Consider the following 21,692-nt stretch of genomic DNA (forward strand, 5'->3'; position numbering starts at 1 on the left):
AAAATTATATTCATAAGAAAGAAAATTGGAAGTAATTACACCAAAATATTAACAGTGGTTATTTCTTACTAGTGAGTTCAGGAGTGATTTTTTTTTTCATACATCTCTGCATTTTTCAAAATTTCTCCAATTCTCAATCTTTCTATAATCTTTCTATAATATATATAATATATATAAACTAAATATCTTAGGAAACAGGTATTTGTTGAATAGATGGCTAGATAGATGAATGCGTGAGTGAGTGAATGCACACAGTAACACACAACCCCACGTGCAGTCACGTCCACTCAATGCGTGCACACACAAACACAACTGAAGGTTCGTACTCTCTCATTTGCTCTCAGACGTGCTCATACAGTCACATTCTCCTACGTCCACGCCCTCATGCATTGCTGCACCCGCTGAACAAGCAGATCCACGCATGACTCATTAACATACACAGAGTCGTGTTCGCTTTATTCTCACACACGAACGTGTATATATGGTCACAATCACAGGCCAGCAATCCAGTTGTTGATTAACACACATATGCACCTTCTTGCATATGCTCCCATCGGCCCATACAAGCTCACAGGCAGCACCGTACTGACCCACTCCCAGTTACACATGGGATGTTTACGTCAACGTCTGCGCGTGAAATCCCTCTCAGACGCTCACACCCACATACCCACAAATTCTGGATTTGAAATTTACCCAGATGTTTCAAGTGCACCTTCTACACTTCCCTCTCCCAGGAACTTACAGGAAAGAAGATTTCCATCTCCTGCTCCAGGTTTACCAGACTACAGGGCCTGTGGAGATCTTTGTGAACAAGTTCAAAGATGACCACTGGGCTTTAGATGGGCATGTAAGTTCCGCAAAATCCCACTCAGTCCTTGGCCTCCCTGTGCCCTTGTCCCATCTCCAATTCCCAGATTACAGGCAGGAAAGAGGAGGGGAGAAGAGGGTGGAAACTCCTGGGACCAACATGGGAACCTGGGAGGAGGTTTTCTGTGGGGCCAGCACTGGGATCAAGGGAGCCCTCATCTGCTAGTGAAGTGGGCAGAGGAAAAGAGAAAAAGGGCTGGAGGATCAGCACAACTGGGCGAGATGGAGTAGGTTCTGGTGTTAGAGCAGAAAGCCAGGAATTGGAGGTCAGCGGTCTAAGAGTGAATTCAAGTCAGTTGAAGGTCAGGGCATGATGGTGAGAGCCGGGAGAAGGTGGTGAGGCCCAGACGACTGCCTTGAACATCTCCTCACCTTGGAGGATGCAGATGGCGGGTGTCTCAGCACAGCTTGGGAGACCAAGACATGGGGGAAGGGATACAACTTTCTTGCCTTCCCTCATGGGAAAGGCTTATTACATTCTAGGGCATTCTTGAGGTGGAAGCCAGGTCCCCAGTGATGCTCCTCTGCCCATACCTTCCAATTTCACAAGTCAGGGAGTTGAGCATAGTGTCGCCTATCGCATCCTTGGCCTCCCTGTCTTGGATTGTTGAAGCTAGAAAAGGAAGAGTGGAAAGAAGGGAGAGGTCATGGTGGCCAGAGTAGCAGAGAGCTGAGGAGTCAGGGCGCATCCTCCTGGACAGGTGTAACTGGTGGAGGCTGTGGCTTTAGTGACTGCTTTACAAACACATTAGGAGAAGCAAGCGGCATCTCCTGGGGCTGGCACATACACGTGCTTCCTTGGTATTCTCAAGAGCATCCGATGGACCCCTGTGGGTATCCGAGCCCCGGCTGACTTCAGTAGTAGTAGTAGTCTAAAAGCTGTGCAGGAATGACAGGCTCCACCAGGCTGGGAGGGTTGCGAGAGATGAGAGAACAAGGGTCAGAGTCAGGAGACGGAGCTCAGAGTGCAAGCCGGCGGCTAGACGAGAAAGGAGCTCTGGAGGGCCGGGCACGGCTGGAGCAACTGCCAAGGATGACAGCTAACCATCGGGCCCACTTCTGTGGCCATCCAGGGCGTATGTGGGGGAACAGGTGGGGAGGTCAGCCTAGAGTGCAACAGACAAAGGGCTGCACCCATGGGTGGAGCATGACTTGGAAGGTACAGCAGTAGCACAAGCATCCTCAAAGCACACCCTCAGCTGAGCAGTCCACAGGCTACGTGTTTGAGCGTCTGCGTCTGTTACATGAGCATCATGAAGGCAAAGTGGCAGAGGAAGCACTGTCCACTGGGAGTGCCCAAATAGCCCCCTACCGCCACCAAAAATGAATAGCTATTGGAAGTGTAGTGAGCTCTCCAAAGCACGTTAAATGCACTAGGTACATTTTAATCATGGTTTGTTTCTAAAAGTCAGTTTTTCCTCACAGTCCTAATAGCTAACACTTATCCAGGTTAAGTATTATCTAGGTTAAGTGTTCTGAGTGGTCCATCTATAGTAAGTCATTTAATCCTCACAGCCACCCTATGACTAGGGACTGTTATTACCCCCTTTTTACAAATGAGAGACTGAGGCACAGGCAGATGAAGTGACTTGACCAGTAGAAAATAAAGATGTCCCGCTGCCTCCTACAGGCGGTTGGTGCCCCTGCCCCATCCCAGCACGCCAGCCACGCTCCGCCCTTGCCTGGGTGAGAGTCAGGCAGAGAGTCACTGTCAGGGTGACAGGTGGATGAGTGACACCAGCGTGTTCGCAGCCTGTACCTGTGAGTGTGTCTCTGGCCCGGCCAGTAGGAGTTCTGGCTCCTTCGAGCACGCCTCCTGTCTTACTCTCTCTGCTCCCCCAACACAGGTCTCCTCGGAGTCCTCCGGAGGCACCTTCGTCTACCAAGGCTCCGTCAAGGGCCAAGGCTTTGGGCAGTTCGGCTTTCAAAGACTTGGTAACTAGCATGTGTCCCCTGGAAGCGTGAGCTCAGGGGAGTAGGGGAAAATCTTGTATTTGGGGGCAGGGATAGGGGGTTGGTGAACTTCAACAGTCTAAGACAGGGGTTCTTAACTTTTTTGGATCAGGAATGCCTTCAAGATTCTGATAAAAGCTTTTGGGGGCTGGCCCGGTGGCGCAGCAGTTAAGTTCACATGCTCCACTTCAGCAGCTTGGGGTTTGCAGGTTCAGATCCCAGGCACAGACCTACACATGTTCATCAAGCCATGCTGTGGCAGCATCCCACATACAAAATAGAGGAAGATTGGCACAGAAGTTAGCTCAGAGCCAATCTTCCTCGCCAAAAAAAAAAAAAAAAGCTGTGGAATATTTCCCCAGAAACAAACACATTTACATAATACCCTCAACCTTTGCCAAACAGTTTCACACTCAGCCTTTGAGTGGAGAGCCCCCAGCTTAAGGGACATTGGGTCTCAGACACAGCCCCCCACAGCGCTCTCTGGCCAGCCCTCAGGCATCACCCAGACATCCTTAAGCAGTCCAACGTGGGTTCTCAGCTTCCTGATGTCCTTCCCTCCCCAGCACAGTCCTGGAAGGTTGGGATTGCTGTCCTCGTTTTACAGATGGGAAAACTGAGTGTCAAGAAGGCTTCCCTCCCTCGTTCTTCCCGGGCATCTTTACTCCACAGGCTACACGTCATCAGTGTCGTGTCCTCACTTCAGAGACTGGCCCTGAGGCTCAGACTCTCATGGGGGGAGGGGCCTGGTTTCTCAGAAGCAGTGGAAAGGGAGGCAGGAGGAGTCCTGGGTGCTGGAGAGCCAGCTCTCTGTCCCCGGGTGCTGACGCCGCCATCCCTGGGGGCGCCCGACCGCCCAGGCAGTCCATCGTGTCCAGTGCATCTTCTCGCAGCTCCGGCCTTCGGGGAGCTCCTCTTTGTCTCAAGCAGGAAGCAGGAATGTGCCTCCCTGTCGCTCCCCCTCCACCCTGCTCCTCCCGGGCGGGCGGCGTGCTTCGTAGCCCCGCCCTCGCGAGCTGCGGGCGTGAGACCCCCATAGTCCACACCGCAGTCCCTCTCCCACTTCCGCGGGAGCAGTTCCACCTTCCCCTGTTGGACATTTCGGCTTCCTTGTAAGGTTTCACCTGAGAAAAGGCTTCTCTGGCCAATGGAAATTTCGAAACTTCCAGAGGGCTGCCCCTTTTAAGACTTTATTCTGCGACATGGTTTCAGGGTCTCCCGCGGATTGGCTCCCCCGGGACTGAGCGCCGTCCTCTGCCTGAGCTCTGACCAGCGAGTGGGGCCCTTCGGGGACATCGGGGAGGGTGTGGAGGGCGGGGGCCGGGCTCCGGGCACCCAGGCTCCCCCCCAGCCGAGGTGGGGGGGAACATCCCGAGCCCCCGCCACGCTTCCCCCTGGTGTGCGGCGGGGCGGGGGGATGCTGGGTGACCCCAGACGGCGGCCCTTTGCCCTGAGGTTTATGCTTTGGGACTTTGCAGACCTCAGGTTGCTGGAGTCGGACCCCGAGTCCATCGGCCGCCACTTTGCTTCCAACAGCAGCTCCGTGGCAGCCGCCATCCTGGTGCCTTTCATCGCCCTCATCATCGCAGGCTTCGTGCTCTATCTCTACAAGCACAGGTAGAGTGAAGGGACGAGGCCCGGGCCGGAGGGTGACCAGGCCCTGTCCCCGACCCCGACCCCGCCAGAGCCCTCCTGGCTCGGGAGAGCCGTCACTCCTGAGAGGAAAGCAGAGCCTCCCGCTGCCCCCACGCCCCCCTTAGATCCCTGAGTCTGCGTCTCTCTTGATGTCTCGGTCACTCTCTCTCTCCTTCCCAGGAGAAGACCCAAAGTTCCCTTCAATGGCTATGCGGGCCACGAGAACACAAATGTTCGGGCCACGTTTGAGAACCCGATGTACGACCGCAACATCCAGCCCACAGACATCATGGCCACCGAGGCGGAGTTCACAGTCAGCACCGTGTGTACAGCGGTATAGCCACCAGGCCTGGCTGCCACCGCCTCCGCCACTGAGAGCCCCGCCTCCGGCAGCCGGTGAGAGGGGGCGTGCGAGGCGGCCGGTCCCTCTGCAGGCGCGGAGGCACCCCTCCAGACACGCCCAGTAAGAGGACTGTGCTCTGAGCACTGCTGCGTGCCAGGCACTCAGCTAGGCCCTTCCCTCCACCTGGGAGGTGGGTGCTGTGGTTCTCCCCTTTACATATGGGAAAGCTGAGATGCAGAAGAAGGAATTAACTTGACCAAGATCACACAGCTAATAAGTAGCAGGGTCAGAATCCAGTCCCAGGAGGGCCGCTCCAGAGACTATGCTCTTAGCCACGGGGATCAGCAAAATATCCAGGCAGAGTGTATTAGTCAGGGCTCCTCAGAGAGAGAGAGAGAGAGATGTGCACACAGACAGAGCAAGAAGGAGAGATGTTTGTCTTAAAGAATTGGCTCACACAGTGGAGCGGCTGCAAGTCTGAAGACCACAGGGCGGGCCTGCAGGCCGGAACTTCCGTCAGGAACTGATGTCGTAATCTCGAGTCCAAAGGCAGTGTGGAGGCAGAATTCCTTCCTCTTCAGGGGGTCTAGGTCTTTTCTCTTAAGGCCTTCCACTGATAGGGTGAGGCCCACCCACATTATAGAGGGTAATCTCCTTTATTCAAAGTCTACTGATTTAAACGTTAATCACATCTAAAAACTTCCTTCACAGTAACATCGAGGCTGCTGTTTGACCAAACAACAGGGCACCAGACCTGAGGCAGGTTGACATATAAAATTAACTGTCACCTGGAACCTATTAGGTAGACTGACACAATCCCTGGTATTGGACAAGAGAGTAAGGCCACCCCCATTATGTGGACAGAGGGGCAGAAGCACACACAGAGGCTCACAAGTGCACACTATGCACTCTCTCACACATGCACACATGTGCACTCACATACACACACACCCACGCACATCTGACAGGCCTGCCGCAGAGGAACTGACAAATCTAGAAGGCATTGTCTCCTCCTTGCCATGTCCTCCCTCAACGATACCACCTTCCCCTGGGAGCCGGGGACCTGCAGCAATTGCCCCAACAGGAGGTCCAAGATGCACCCCCTCGGAGACCTGTGTCTCCTCCTGCAGATCCCACTGGCTGGGGACAGACAGGTGCTCTCTCTTGGGTGCCTCCTCCCACCTTAAAGAGGCCAGCCAGGCCCAGAGGGCTGTGGGGAGAAGAGTCACAGCCCCTAGGGAGGTGGGAATTCCCACAGGGCCAGGGAAAACCCGTCAAGTGGGTAATCAGCCAAACCCTAAAGCTACTGCCAGCTCTGCCTTCCCACGCTCCCACCTATAGCAGTGCATGGGATGGGTATTCCTGCCAGACACGTGTGCAGCTCATGGGGGAACAGGCTGTGTGAGCGAGGATGCGAGGGTTGGGCTGACGGGAATTGGGGGGACAATACCTGCTGAGGGACAAGGAGAGTAATTATAAAAGTCTGTCCGGCCCCTGACACGCGTCGCTCCCTTTCGTCCTCACAAGCACCCCAGGAGGACTTCCGCAGCTTCAGCCCGAGTCCCACCCCTGCAGCGAGCTAGTGACGCAGACTGAAAAGTCCCTGGCCTTGAAACTCTGCTGCACCGCCCTCCTTGTCCCCTCCCTCTTTGGGGCCACTTTGTTCTTCTAGATCATTTCTCTTGCTTAAGTCTAAGCTTGAAATTGTAGGTATTAAGATAATTTATACATAAAGAGATAAAAGTTATTTTCAGGCTATATGAAGGCAACTGCTGAGTACAATTAAGTTATTGAGAGTTTCCTCATCCTTTTACATCTTTCCAAAACAAGTATTTAAAGGAAGAGGCGAAATTATTCCAGTGGGGTCATTTTAACATGCCAAAACTAGTTCTGAGGTTTCCTCTTTCTGCTCCATCTTTACATTTTCTTACCTTTCTTCTCCTCAGAACTCTTACAAATAGAGAGCAGAAAAGAAAAGTAACACCCTCTCTGATGATGTAAATCAGGCCTTGCAGGTGCTCAGCCAGGACTCTGAACTTGGAGTGGCACAGTTATTGAACAGCATAGGAAAGAAACAAGAACGCCCGTGACCTGCACAGCCCCCCGCCCCCGCTCCGAGCCTCGGGCTCCCCTGGCTCCCAGGTGCCTGTGTGCACGATGTTTCACTCTGGGTCATCCGGGGTTGGTGGCTCCAAGTCTTGGCAGCCCTCAGCGTTGCCCCCACCAGCATCCGGGGCCTCAGAACGTTCTGCTTGGCCCACAGCTCTCCAGTAGGGCCCCTCTGCCCACTTCCAGCCTACCCAGGCTGGAGCAGAGAGAGAGACTTGCTCAGGGAGGGGATGTCTAAAAACCACCCTGAACAGACACACGTACGCTTAAAATGAGTGACGAGGCGGTCCATTCAAACGAAGCCTAATGAGAACAGCTGAAATTAAAATAAGAACCCCACACGGGGAAGTCATGGAGGCCTGTGGGGTCAGTGAGTCAGGGGGCAAGGGGATAAGCTGTGTTGTGACTTCCATGGACCCCTCCCTCCATTTAAAAGAAAAAAAATTTAGATCCAGCCCTGATGGCCTAGGGGTTAAAGTTCAGCGTGCTCCACTTCAGTGGCCCGGGTTCAATTCCCGGGCAGGGACCACACCACTCATCTGTCAGTAGCCATGCTGTGGCAGTGGCTCACATGGAAGAACTAGAAGGACTTACAGCTAGAATCTACAGCCATGTACTGGAGCTTCGGGGAGGAAAAAGAAAAAAGAGGAAGATCGGCAACAGATGTCAGCTCAGGGTGAATCTTTCCCAGCAAAAAAACTTAAATATGATACTTTAAAATTGTATTATTATAAAGATGAATATAATCTAGGCCAGATTCATTATTGTATGTCCATTATTAGAATATTCATTTTTTTCCTTCTGATTGTGAAAGAAACAAAAATCAAAACATTTTCCTGGGCCCCTGAAAATATAGTGGCCTCTAGGCACGGGGTCTCCTCGCCTCATGGCTAAGTCGGCCCTGCCAGGGAAAAAGATGATATTGGGAAAATGTGTGTTCTGCTGTGTGTAGGTAGGGGGACCTACACCCCACCCTCAGTTTGAGAAGATTAAAAACCAAAGATAAAGATCAAAGCAACTAATTTTCTTTACTTCTTTTCCCTTTATTCCTTCTTTGCTTTGCCTTTTTTCTCGTGCACCTTCTGGTCCGTCTGTCCCCGTCCCGTGTCCCCCCCGCCTCTCTTGCTTTACAAACCCCACCCCCGGTGTGATCTGTCTGTGCCCAGTTCTCCAGGGGACAGGAAGTAACCTCCCCTGAACACAGTGCCCAGTGCCCATCTTCGTCTGTCTCTCCGCCCGTGTCTGCTACTGCTGGCACTTGGGCCCCCGCCCTGCCGCCATCTGCACCCGCCACCCTGGAGAGGACTCCCACTACGCCTGCACCTCGGGCTGTCAAGGAGGAGGGGCCGCAGACGGAGGAAGGAAGGAAGCTTGCGGATTTAAAATAGCAAAGCATCCCGTGGCTGTGCGCGTGTGTGTATGGGCCTGAGCACACACAAACACACACCCCCTCCTTCATTTGAGTCCTATGAAAGAGAAGCTTAAAAAAGAGAATTCTGTGTGAACGGTGCCCCGTGCCCTGCTCCCCACAAACACAGAGAAGCGGTAAAGACGATGAGACGCGATCTGCATTGAAACCAACACGCCCGCCCCCCCGGGTGCAGGGATGGTGTATGTGTTAGCCGGATGCATCCCATGGTCAGGGCACAGAGCCCAGCCACCTGCAATGGACAGTCCCATCCGCAGAATGACAGCAAGGATTACCCCAAGGGCAGAAAACCTTCTTAAGAAATAGTTTGAAAATCCATTACTTTGTTTTTTCCAACATAATTTTATTGCATTCTCAACCCAGTGAATTAAGTCATTCTGGGTCCCAGGCAGTACTGGAAAAGAAGGATGAATCGGGGAAGGTAAGGACAGGGGTCTGGCCAGGAGCCCAAGGTCAAGCCTGGCTATCAACTGACAAGAGAAAAGAGACAAGTCTGTGGCCCAGACAGAGACCAAGTCTGTAGGCATCGGGGAGGTGCTAGAAGGGACAGGAAAGGAAACCCACTCCAGTGTCCAAAAAATAATAGCTACTGTATCTTGAGTTTCTTCTCTGTGCCTGACACTTTGTGTGTAATTTCTAGACCTTGCAACAACCCAAAACACAGGAATATTGTTCTCATTTTATAGATGAGAAAACAGAAGAAAAGGTGAAGAGTCATAAGTCACATAGCAAGTATGGGGTCAGGATGCAAACCCGATGAGTCTGGCTCCAGAGTTCACTACACCAGCTGCCAGAAACTCAAGTCTAAAGGGGACCACTGACAGGGTCAAGGAGGTGAATCTCTACAGTACAGCTGTGGCCAGGGCTGGTGGGCCTGGCAGGGGACCCATGTGTCCTCTCTGGGGTCTATTCTCTCCACTTGGGAAGCCTGAGGGCAAGGACTCAGTACCCCAGGCCTCCAGGAGCTGGTGCTGGCCCCAAGGCTCCCAGCAGCCCCTCGCCATAGCAGACAAAGGACCTGGGGGCTCCTGAATCAAAAGAAGGGAGTAAATGAAAGTCTCTCAGCTCCTTGCAACTGGGTTTGATTTATTTTGAGTTTCCTTGTGCTTGGGTCATTAATGAATTCCATACAAGGATTGTTGGGACGTTAACAGTTTAGGAATCAAGAGCTTAGGAATCAAAAACTCGGACATCTAAAGCCACTTTCTCTGTCCTCAGGAAGGTCCCCACAGGCTTAAGCACCCGTGCACGTGTGACATGCTGGCCTCAGATGTTCCCATCACATATCGAAATAACCAGGAGGAAATGAGGGAGTGGCGTGGCAGGGACACCTGGTTCTTAGGCAAATTCTGGGTTGGAACAATTAAAAGATCTAATGTGAAGAAGCGCTACAGTAAAGTGAGAAGTGCCCGTTTCCAGCAGATGCGACTGGGACTGGCAACGACAGGAGCCCGCATCCGTTCTGGGTCACAGCATCCCTGGGCTTGGCGGGAGAGGACCAATCCAGACAAACACACTCACACACTCCTCTCTTTCTTTCCCTGGAAACAAATGTAGGAAGCTCTTTGGCTGCTCCTTTCTCCCTTCATCCACTCCTCTCAAACCAACCAGTGGGCTCCCCGTCCAGCCTCCGCCCCCTCGTGAAGTCCTAGGAGATTCCCAAGGAGCACATGCTGGTGGGGCGGCCAGCACTCTGCTGTGCATTACCCTTTCCCCTCTCTGGCACTTTCCACCTCCAGAGGCTCATAAGGGACCAGGGCAGGTTCGGCCCTTCACCCACCATTCACACCATATACCCACCACCATCCCATGAGGAAAAAAAAAAGTAAAACAAAAACAAAAAAAAAATCTTTTGTACAGAGATATATTTTTATTATACAAAGTTTGTACAGTACCAAAAAAGAAAGAAAAAAAGGTGTAAATTTTTTTTCATTATTGTAGGTAAACAGTAGTGGAAGCCTTTTTTGTAAATGTAATAAAATGTATAAATATGGTTTTCAGAAAACATCAAGTGCTGTAAATATGTAATCTACACACCTCCTTGGCTTGTCTGCAGTATATACATTTAATTTATCTGTCTCTGTATATGAGGCTTCCCCCTGGGGTCTGCATTATGGTACTTTCCTGAATTTGAAAGCAATTTTAAATTTTTTGAATTCAAATAAAATATAAATTTTTGCATTGGTTTTCTTACACTTTTATGGCCTTTTTCATGGCTAAGGGCAAGTGTTTGTTGGAGAAGGGGAGGAAAGACATATTTTGGGCTAAAAGCCAAGAGTTTTCTGAAATGTGGAAATCTCTTTCTTAAACTTATTTATATCGCCTCTGCTATGTGTGAGGAATTCCCAGCAAAAATGATAGTGGATACACTATACACAAAAAAATTAACTCAAAATGGGTCAAATACCTAAACATAAGACCTAAAATTATAAAACCTTTACAAGAAAACAAAGGAGGAAAGCTTCGTGACATTAAATTTAGCAATGATTTCTTGGATATGACACCAAAAGTACAGGCAAAATAAGAAAAAATAGGTAAGTCAAAATTTAAAACTTCTGTGCATCAAAGGACACAATCAAAAGAGTGAAAAGGCAACCTATGGAATGGGAGAAAATATTTGCATATCATACATATGATAAGGGATTACTATCCAGAATATGTAAAGAATTCCTGCAACTCAACAACAAAAAAACAAATAACCCAATTTAAAAATGGGGAAATGATTTGAACAGGCATTTCTCCAAAGAAATACACAAATGACTAATGAGCACATAAAAAGATGCTCCACATCCCGAATCATTAGGGAAATGCAAATCAAAACCCCAGTGAGATACCACCTCACACCCATTAGGATGCTACTATCAAAACACAGAAAATAACAAGTATTGGTGAGCATTTAGAGAAATTGGAACACTTGTGCACTGTTCATGGAAATTAAAATGGTGTAGCCATTATGGAAAACAGTGTGGAGGTTCACAAAAAAATTAAAAATAGAATTACTATATGATTCAGCAATGCCACTTCTTGTTCTATATCCAAAAGAATTGAAAGCAGGGTGGCAAAGAGGTATTTGTACCCTCGTGTTCATTGCAGTGTTATTCACCATAGCCTAGAGATGGAAGCAGCCCAAATGTCAAGTGACGGATGCATAAACCGTATGTGGTATAAACATGCAATGGATTATTATTCAGCCTTAAAAAGGAAGGAAATTCTGACACATGCCACAACATGGATGAACCTTGAGGGTTTTATGCCAAGTGAAATAAACCAATCACAACAGGACAAATACTGCGTGATTCTACTTATCTGAGGTCTCTAGAGCAGTCAAACTCGTAGAAACAGAAAGTAGAATGGGGATTGCCAGGGGCTGGCAGGAGGGCGAAACGGAAGCTGTTGTTTAATGGGTACAGAGTTTCAGCTTTACAAGATGAAATAGTTCTGGGGGTTGTTTGCACAATAATATGAATATATTTAACACTACTGAACTTCAGTTAAGGTGGCAAATTTGATGTTATGTGTATTTTACCACAATTCAAAAATGTTCTTTACTTATAGTGGAGCCCAGGTCAGCTCAGGACAGGAACCTGGGAACAAAGGAGCCGCTCGCCTTCCGGGATGGGGTTTGGCCTGGACTGAGGAGGCCAGGATCTAAGGGTTGCAGTCTAAAGGGCAGGTGGCTTAGGGAGCAGAAACTCTATAGTAGAGAAAGGCCAAATCAGGGAGGATCACCCAGGTACGACATCCACTAAAGGAGAGGTGAGAAAAAAAGGAAGACTGGCAAGAACGAAGAATCTCTTTCTCTAAATACATATATATACACACATATATTTTTTTATTTATATATATACACATTCTGATTTATATATGTATATATATACACACACACACATACACACACACATATATATATAAGGAATCATTATTTTATGTGGAAAATTCATCCAGACTACCTTCAGGTTTCCGACTCTCACTACCCTTGACTTTTGCACTGCACCTTGGCTCCCATTGTCCCCCGATCATCTCAATAACCTGATTTTCATGAACTTTCCCAGTTTCCAAACAGGCATTTCATGTGCGATATAATGTCTTGTATTTATCTCCTGACCACAAGGAAGTAGCTGGCTAGACCCAGCCCTCCCATAAGGGCCCTCAGGCAGCTTGGCTGGGATTCAGGCCAGTAATCAGACTGTCATAAAAACACAGGCTCCTGCTGGATTAGGAGTCGGGAGAACAAGACAGCAAACACTGTCTAAGTTCAGAAGGTAAGGTCTCCCAGCCTATAAACACTTTACAAGAAAATGGCAGGCAATTTCTGGAACGCTCCTTTAAAATGGGGAAACACCTCCAAAAGTCATGCTAGGACAAGCTTTCGTGAGCCTCGGGGCAGAGATAGAGGGGGCAGGCCCAAACTACAATGCCTGTGAGACAAGCTACACCAACCCCGTAAGATCAACTTACACCAAAAGAAGAGCATGGCCTTGAACTAAGAAATCAAATAAGCAACCAAAACCACTCCGTCCCTCACTCCATTGGAGTCACCTGCTATTGCTGGTCTGGGAAAATCCTGTATGTTTATCTTGTCATGGACAGAAAAGGCCGCTCAACATGTCTACAACATTGCTATAAGAATAAAACAGAAAATAAGTAGTAAAACATTTTAGCTAATGAAAACATGTCCTCCAAAAATAAACAAAAGAGAAGAATACTTAAAAAGCATATCAACATTAATTACATATAATTAAACAAACAATTGCCAATATTAAAGTGGAACATAAATCAGAAGTTCAAAAACTCGGAATGCAAATGGACATACAACAGAAAGAAGTGAAATGAGAGCTTACCAAAAAAGCATAAATCTTAGAAGTTAAGACCAAACTGCAAAGTGTCCAAGGGACAAGAGATACACAAAGAAAGTAAATAAAGGGCATATAGGAAGAAAAATAAAACGTCTAAGAAAACAAAAGTCAAATCAAGAGGTGAAAAGGATAGGAAAGTGAGATATAGCAGACAGGCAAAGATAACACAATTTATGTGCAATAGGAGTCCCTAAGAAGCAAACCTAAATAAGTGGAACAGAATTGGTATCTAAAATTAGACTCTAAGAAAGCTTTCTAGAACGAAAAGAAAAACTTAACCTCTATATTGAAAGGTCCACTGTGTTCCTGGGAAATTAGCCTGGAATGGCCAACTCTGAGACATATCCCAGGAAAACCATAGGATTTTTAAAGAAAAAGAAAACATTCGCAGAGCTCCAGGTTTAAAAAAGTCAGTTGCAAGGAAAGAAAATCAGCTCGTCATCAGATTTCTTAACAGCAACACTCAAAGAAAAAGAGAAGTGGGGCCATGTTTTCGACAAACTGAAGGAGAAAAAGTACAAGCCTGGGATTATAGATGCAGTGATTTTTAAGCATCAAGACTATAAAAACATAATATTAAATATTCAAGAACTCAGGACTGTTTTACTCAGGAGCCCTTCCTGAAAAATCTCCTACTGATGAGAGGATGAGTTTCATCCAACCAGGTGATAACTGGGGACCTTTAGCAAAAGCCTGGTGTTGAGAATTGATTATATTGAAATCTAAAATGAAGAAGGAGACAAAGATGGAAGAACAGTAGGTAAATGTCATCTGTCTGACAAAGGGGAAATAACACAATTTTTTAATGGAAAGAGAAGGGAGAGGAAAGAGGAAAGTAAAATGAGCCCATTGATTGCCACATAGTTAATAGGGCAGAGTCAAAAGATTATATAAAGCAGGGTTTCTCAAACTTGGCGCTATTGACATTTTGGGCTGGATGCTTTTTTGTTGTAGAGCTGGCTGTCCTGTATGTTACAGGATGTTTAGCAGCATCCCCGGCCTCTACCCACTAGATGCCAGTAGCATTCTTACCCCAGTAGTGACAACCAAAAATGTTTCCAGACATTGCCAAGTGTCCTCTGGGGAGCAAAACCAACACTCACGTGCACACACCCTCCCCCTGACCCATTGAGAACCACTGATATAAAGCCAACAAAATAGAAGGACATAAGTCGAGAAAAAGAGGACTAAGGACATTACATGAGTATTTTAATATAAAGGAAATCACTAGAATAAAAATACAAATTTTGCTAAATATGAATACATATTTTTTTAAGTACCCAAAATACCACATTGTGAAAGAACCAGTAAATACAACAAATACACAAAGTAAACACAACATAATATGACAGATCTGAAAGCAAGCATAGCCATTATATCATTAAATGTAATTAGGTTTAATTCACCCATTAAAAGAAAAGGATTTTCAGATGCAAATAAAATTCAACTCTGTGCTGTAACAAGAGGCATACCTGAAACAAAGTTATTCAAAACAGCTACACTCAAAAGGATGGGGATGTCTTCTGCATGGCCCAAGATGTTTCTGCATTCTGGAAACTGGGCCTTTAGGAGGGGAGGGGAGGGAAGGAAGGAGCTGTCATACCCACACTTTGGGGCCACACATAGGCATTCTGGGGCTCTGGAGCCAAGTGCACATACCATTAGCTGACGCACGGCGTGGAGCTAAAGCAAAGAAACTTAGCTATTGTGAATAATGCCTCAATGCACTTAGGGGTGCATACAGCTTTTCAAATTAGTGTTTTCATGTTCTTTGGATAAATACCCAGAAGTGCCACTTGCAACAACATGGATGGATCTTGAGGGTATTATGGTAAGCGGAGTAAGTCAGACAGAGAAAGACAAATACCACACCATTTCACTCATATGTGGAAGATAAAAAAAACAAACACATAGATAAGAAGAACAGATTGGTGGTTCCCAGAGGGGATGGGGGTGGGGGAAGGGTGAAAGGGATAAAGGGTCACATATGCATGGTGATGGACAGAAACTAGATCTTTGATGGTGAACACGACACAGTCTGTACAGAAGCCGAAATATAATGACGTACACCTGAAATTTACACAGTGTTATAAATCAATGTGACCTCAACAAAAATTAAAAAATAAAGGTAAAATAAAGGTAAAGAAACTCAGTAGTTACAGTTGCCATTGTTAGTTTTTCAATAACAATGAAGAGAAAATCATAAGTAACAACAACAAAGGAACAGCAGGCATACACAAACAAGAAATCAGAGATCAGCATCCTGGTATCAGACAAGTCAGAATTCAGGCCCAAAGACAGTAAACAAGACAGAGAAGGACACTGTAACACTAACGGACAGAATTCACTGCTCACCAAAGAAGCAGCAGCCCCTTTTATAAAGCAGAAACTAGGAGATGCGAAGAGAAATAGAGGACACCAATAACAGGAGCTGTAGCTCACCATTCTCAGTCCATGACAGGTCAAGGTAACAAACACAGTGAGGCCATAGAAGAGCTAAACAAAATCATCATAAGGAAGTTTTATGAGTATGTGTCAAATTTGCAACCCAATCTTAGGGAATATACTTCCTCTTGAAGCAGACACGACACAATCATGCAAATATCCCTTATATGTGAAGAACTCTTAAAAACTGAGGGAAAAAAAGAGACAAGAAGTACCGTAAGCAAATAGCCCAAGACTATGAAAACAAAGATATGTAAAGACTCTTAAATATACGAAAAGCTGCTCAGTTTCATCCTTTGGAGATATCATTTCTCACCTGTTAGATTGGGAAAACTCCAAAAGCCAGAAGATGCTCTCTGTTGGCAAAGATTGGAGGGAGACTGACACTCAGACACTGCTGGCCCAACGCTTGTGGAAGAGAATTTGACAACACGTGACAAAATCTCATAATTATTTATCCTTGGACCCAGGGATCCCACTTGTAGGAATTTTTCTGAAGATATACCTCCTCCAATATGAAATAACATATGCTCAAGCTTACTCACATCAGCATTATTTATAAAAGCAAACAAAGACTAGAAGTGACCTCAGTGTATATCAGTAGGAGACTTGCATAAACCAGGGTCCATGCGTGCAATGAAATATTATACAGCTGTTAAAAACAATGAGGAAGCTCTCCAAGAACTCCAAGAACAGGATGATTCTCAAGATTAAATACTGTATGAGAAAGACTAGGTGCAGAAGAGTGTATATTATGGTACTTTGTATAATAAAGAAAGGGACTCAGTTTACAAACTGAAGGCAAAATGGACCAAATACACCTTCTTATGAAGTTGGAATGATCACAGGAGAGGAACTATTTCAAACGATTTTTAAGATACAGTAATTTGACAGTATGTCCCTAGCAGGACAGAGGTAAAGACAAAGAGAACTGCAAAAAATTAACTGTTTTCAGAAATCATATTGATGACGATAGTGTTGGTATTTTATTTTAATACTGTTTTGTGTATTATGGGGAAAAGCATGTCAATAATTTTGTTAGTGTCATTGGGAACTGAGATTTTTCTCAGGGGAGAAAGGAGATTCATGTGTTAGATAGATAAAGTTAAGTAAAACTCTTTAGTCCTGAATTTGAATTAGAAATATCATCATGATCACGTGATGGTTTTTATCTTTAAAATACATGTATGTATGTATGTACTTATGTGTGTATTTCCTCTCTCTATCTACTGAAAATACCTTGAAACAGTGAAAAATCCAGTTGTACTGAGCACTCTTAACCCCCAGATTGTGGTTTCTAAATGTTGTTTTTCCAAAAAAAAAAAGGAACCACGGCTCTTTGGAGAAATGGCTGATTCCAGGTCTGGGGCAGGAAATGTATAAAACAAACGTGGAGCCTCTTGTCACCCCCGAAAAAAAGAAAGCTCCCACAGACTACTCATATCATGTCAAGGGAACTAAAGAGCCGACTTCAAAAGGCTGGCCAAAAACTGGACAAATATAGGACAATTTGAGCATCGATGATAATAATAATAATAAAGGCAATGGAAGGAAACAGGGTAAATATGTTTGAATCCATGAGTTCATAACAACAGTTTTTCAAAAACTCATTGGTCGCCTGTGAAAATTGCTAAGGAACCAGCTCATTACTTTAATAACCGTAACTATAAGGGGGAAGAGCAAGCAGGCATCCGCTTTTCTTGGATGAAATGTGTTTTGGAGGAACCACATAGTTAAGGAGGGGAAGTTTCTCTCTAGAGAAGGATTCTAGCCAGTAAATGAAGAACAGAAGTCAATATCACCATTTTGAAACCCTATTAAAATAAATCCCAGCAATGATCTTCGAGGCCTGCTAATATCACAAAAAAGAGAGGCAGCCAGACATTCTGCGCCCCCCACGGAAGCACACCACGCCACCCAGGAAATATTCTTGGGGAAAAAGAAGTCAAATATGGATCTGATCAAAACTCTAGATCTAAATACCAGTTTATAGATAATACAGATGACAGAGAAACAACTTCAGTGGCATCAAAGGGATGCAACTGACAATAGACAGACTCTGGAAAACTCTTAAGCAAAAATGACCTACTCCTAAATCTAGTTGAAGTGTGTGACCTTTTCTGAATCCTGATTCAAAGAAATTGTTCTCAAATTTTGTAGACAATCCATGAAATGTGGACACTAACTGGATACTTTTATTATATTAATGAATAATTTTTAACATCTAGGTGTGGTAAGGGTATTGTGGATATGTTTATTGGTAGAGGCACCATTATCTTTTGGAGAAATATACTGAAATATTGGTAGATGAAATGATATGATATTTGGGATTTGCTTCCAAGTAATCTTTGGAGAGAGGGAGTGACAATATACATAAAACAAGAATAGACACGAGTTGATAATTATGGAAGCTGGATATTCATTATACTCTTGACTTTTGTATATGTCTAACACTTTCCCATAATAAAAAGTCTTTTTAAAGAAAGAAGGAGGGGCCTGCCCCGTGGCCAAGTGGTTATGTTCGTGCGCTCTGCTTCAGTGGCCCAGAGTTTCCCTGGTTCGGATCCTGAGCGTAAACATGGTACCACTCGTCAAGCCATGCTGAGGCAGGGTCCCACATGCCACAACTAGAAGGACCCACAACTAAAAGGGCACAACTATGTACCAGGGGACTTTGGGAGAAAAAGGAAAAATAAAATCTTTAAAATATCCTAGAAAAAAAAAAGAAAGAAGGAAAGGCAAATAATAGTTTATATACCATATTTGCTTTTCTTGCCAAAAAATGCAGGAAGGATTAACCATCATTACCTACAGGGGACGGGTAGGAATGAGGTGAAAGGATAGAAATGGGAGCAGAAATCTTAAGTACATTTCTCTTTATGGAGTTTTTAACTTTTATGCCAAGTAAATTTACATATTCAAATATTCAAAAATTAAAAGATTTTTTTAAACCCTTAAATTGAATACAAACAGCAACAAATGACCTAAAAGTTTCTCAAATTGATAACACAGCCACAGAGAGAAAATACCTGGTATTTTAAGTCACTGTTGAACACAAAACTCCGACTTAGTGATATCTATTCTAAGGAGAAGGACTGCAAAGAAATCTTAACCTTACTTAGTTTATTGTTAATAGTAATATTGGTCTTTTAGTTTTGAAACAATTTTATGTATATGATAAAGCAAATAATATGATAATGTTAATTAGCACCAAGATGTTATCCGTAAAAAAGCTATAAGTATTCTCTAAAATAGGTTAATAAAAATCAAATGATTTGAAATTTGAATTAGAAATATTAACATGAATTCATGAAATTTAGAATATGTGCATATTTCCTAACTCTGTCCATTGAAAGCGTCCAGAAGCAATGACACCCCAGGGGCAGCAGTGAGTACACTAAACACCCAGCTCTTGGTTTCTTTTCTTTTTTTGGCTATGGAAATATGACCCAAGATAACTTTATTTTTCTTCTTTTACCTCTTTTATTGAGATATAATTAACATCGTACCATGTATTAGTTTCAGGTGTGCAGCATAATGATTCAATATTTGTGTATATTGTGAAATGACCATCATAATGTCTAGTTAACATCCATCACCATACACAGTTACAAATATTTTTTCCTTGTGGTGAGAACTTTTAAGGTCTACTCTCTTAGCAACTTTCAAATATACAATAGAGTATTATTAACTATAGTCACCACACGGTACATGACATCCCCAGGATTTATTTTAAACTGGAAGGCAGCTCTTGGTTTCTAAATACCATTCTTCACTAAAAGGGACCAGGGCTCCTCCTGGGACGTCTTGTTATGACAGGAAGCAGGGAAGCACTCAAAGACTGTGGATGGAGTATTAGATGATATCAGCATCAACCCCCTAAATTAACTGTTAGGCACTTTCAAATAAAGTTTCAAAAACCAGCCCCACACTATTTTATGGAGGAATTTCGCCAAACTTTCAAAGAATATATAATCCCTACCTTATACAAATTATTCCAGAGAGCTGAAAAAGAAGATAACTCCCCCAAACCAAAAAATATGAAAAATTCAAGAAATCCCCAAAATTAAAAACCAAATGGAATAGATGAAACTAATAATATATAAAACTGGTAACTAATTATTTTAAATTATTTGTGACACAGTACCCGGTCTATACATTCTCTAAGAACAAAACGAAGGGGCGGGGTGGACATCAGGAGCCTGCCAAGGACTCTAGACCACCTCTGGTTCTTGCTTTTATTTCAAAGAAATGTATATAATTTGAAATTTCGTGTTAAATTAACACTGAGCATTATATAAAAAATCACAAAGGAACACCATAAAAATCTATAATTCCACCACCCTGAGATTACCATGGTAACATTCTGCTTTCTCCTTTCAGAGTGCCTTTGTGCTCGCACACGCTTTTGTAATATTACTCTTGTCAGCTAACAACTTATTGTGGGCATTTTTACATGCAGTGGTGTATCTGTATTTTTTTTTTCACATTTTAAATGGCTGCTTAGTTTTTTGGTGCCTGCTGATACTATAATTTGTATTGCATTCCCCTTTATTGGATGTTTCGATTATAAAATGTGTTGTCATCTTATTACTGCCATGAACAACCTCATAGAATTATTGTTGGATATTGTTTAGGACCTAATTGACCGTGAATTTATCATGGTACCAATCTTTCTGATAATATTTTTTTTTCCAGCAAAAGTCAATAGCATGAACACAGGTATTAGAGAGGTTGCATTATTGGATTCTTAAATGATTGAGATTACACCAGGCATATGTAAGAAAAGATAGAAGAAATGCAAGGATATTGGTAAAAATGGTTGGAATTCTGAACTATGGCCCTAAGCTGGAGAGGAAGGGACATGAAGACAGGAGGGATGTGATGGATAAAAGAAAGGTCCTTAGGTGTATTTCTCTCAGCTGCAAGGAAGAGGAAACACAGCTCAAACTAAATTAGCAAGAGAATGCGTTGGCTCAGATCACAAAATCCCACAGCTGGTGGGCACTGCCTTAGCCAGTCTCTCCAGCCCCATTTCTCCAGGATTCCCTCGGCTGTGCTCTGTGTGTGGCTGTGGCTCCAGGCAGGCTGCTTTCAAGCTGGTAAAATTCAGAAGCTAACTTTCCAGTCCCACCCCCCCAACCTGCAATTTCATCTCATTGGCACAAATTGGGTCATCCATTTCTGATTATCCAGTCCCTGCCACCATGACAATGTCACCACTGAGCAGCTGACTGTGTTCCTAGATGGAGAATGGGATTACCTTTGGACAAAGCAGGCCCATGTCTGGAACTGGGGACAGCCCTGAGGAGTGTGGGTTTCATGGGAGGAAGTAGTTACCTGAACAAAAATTGCCAGCCTCTTAGGAAGGGCGAAGCAACCAGCAGTGTCCAGACACTAAGAAATAAACATATTATAACAGCCTGGGACAAGTGTTATGAGGAAAAATGGGGTAGGAGTCAGGCACTGCCTTTTTTGTGACTTTTAAACTGAGACCTGAAAGATGAGCAGGCTTTAGCCAGGTGATAAATGCAGGGAAGAGCAATCTAAGTGGGAACTGCATGTGCGAAGGTTGGGAAGGGCTCACCTGTTGGAGGAACTGAAAGGAGGCCAAAATGGCTGAAGTATGGGAAAGTAGAGGGAAGAGCTTGCGACAGAAGGCAAGTGCAAAATCATGCTCCTGTAACGGGAAGCCGAGTGGTGCCACCTGATTTACCTTGTAAGAAAATAACATGCAGGGGCCGGCCCGGTGGCGTAGGGGTTAAGTTCGCATGTTCCACTTCTTGGTGGCCCAGGGTTTGCTGGTTCGGAACCCGGGTGTGGACATGGCACTGCTTGGCACACCATGCTGTGGTAGGCATCCCATATATAAAGTAGAGGAAGATGGGCACGGATGTTAGCTCAGGGCCAGGCTTCCTGAGCAAAAAAGAGGAGGACTGGCAGTAGTTAGCTCAGGGCTAATATTCCTTAAAAAAAAAAAAAAAGAAAGAAAATAACGTGCAACTTTTGGAGCTTGGGTTGTAGAGGGTCAAGTGTAGAAGTAGGAATACTACTC

The 21,692-nt window shown here is 45.0% G+C and overlaps 1 protein-coding gene across 4 annotated transcripts in view; it reads left to right on the top strand.

Annotated features, from left to right (window-relative positions):
- CSMD2 (CUB and Sushi multiple domains 2) overlaps positions 1–10,517 on the top strand; it is a 592,849-nt gene extending 582,332 nt beyond the window's left edge. For 3 of the 4 annotated variants that reach the window (XM_070594988.1, XM_070594992.1, XM_070595001.1), the window contains 5 exons: positions 735–847; positions 2,715–2,802; positions 4,299–4,437; positions 4,636–4,851; positions 8,074–10,517. In XM_070594988.1, coding sequence (XP_070451089.1) covers positions 735–847; positions 2,715–2,802; positions 4,299–4,437; positions 4,636–4,795 — 500 coding nt within the window. In that variant the 3' untranslated portion in view covers positions 4,796–4,851; positions 8,074–10,517. Of the gene's footprint in view, positions 1–734; positions 848–2,714; positions 2,803–4,298; positions 4,438–4,635; positions 4,852–8,073 lie in introns of those variants that run through there. The other variant, XM_070595012.1, reaches the window with a different exon arrangement.
- Positions 10,518–21,692: the final 11,175 nt, after the last annotated feature.

This window comes from Equus przewalskii, chromosome 2, assembly GCF_037783145.1.
Source record: "Equus przewalskii isolate Varuska chromosome 2, EquPr2, whole genome shotgun sequence".
NCBI lineage: Eukaryota > Metazoa > Chordata > Mammalia > Perissodactyla > Equidae > Equus > Equus przewalskii.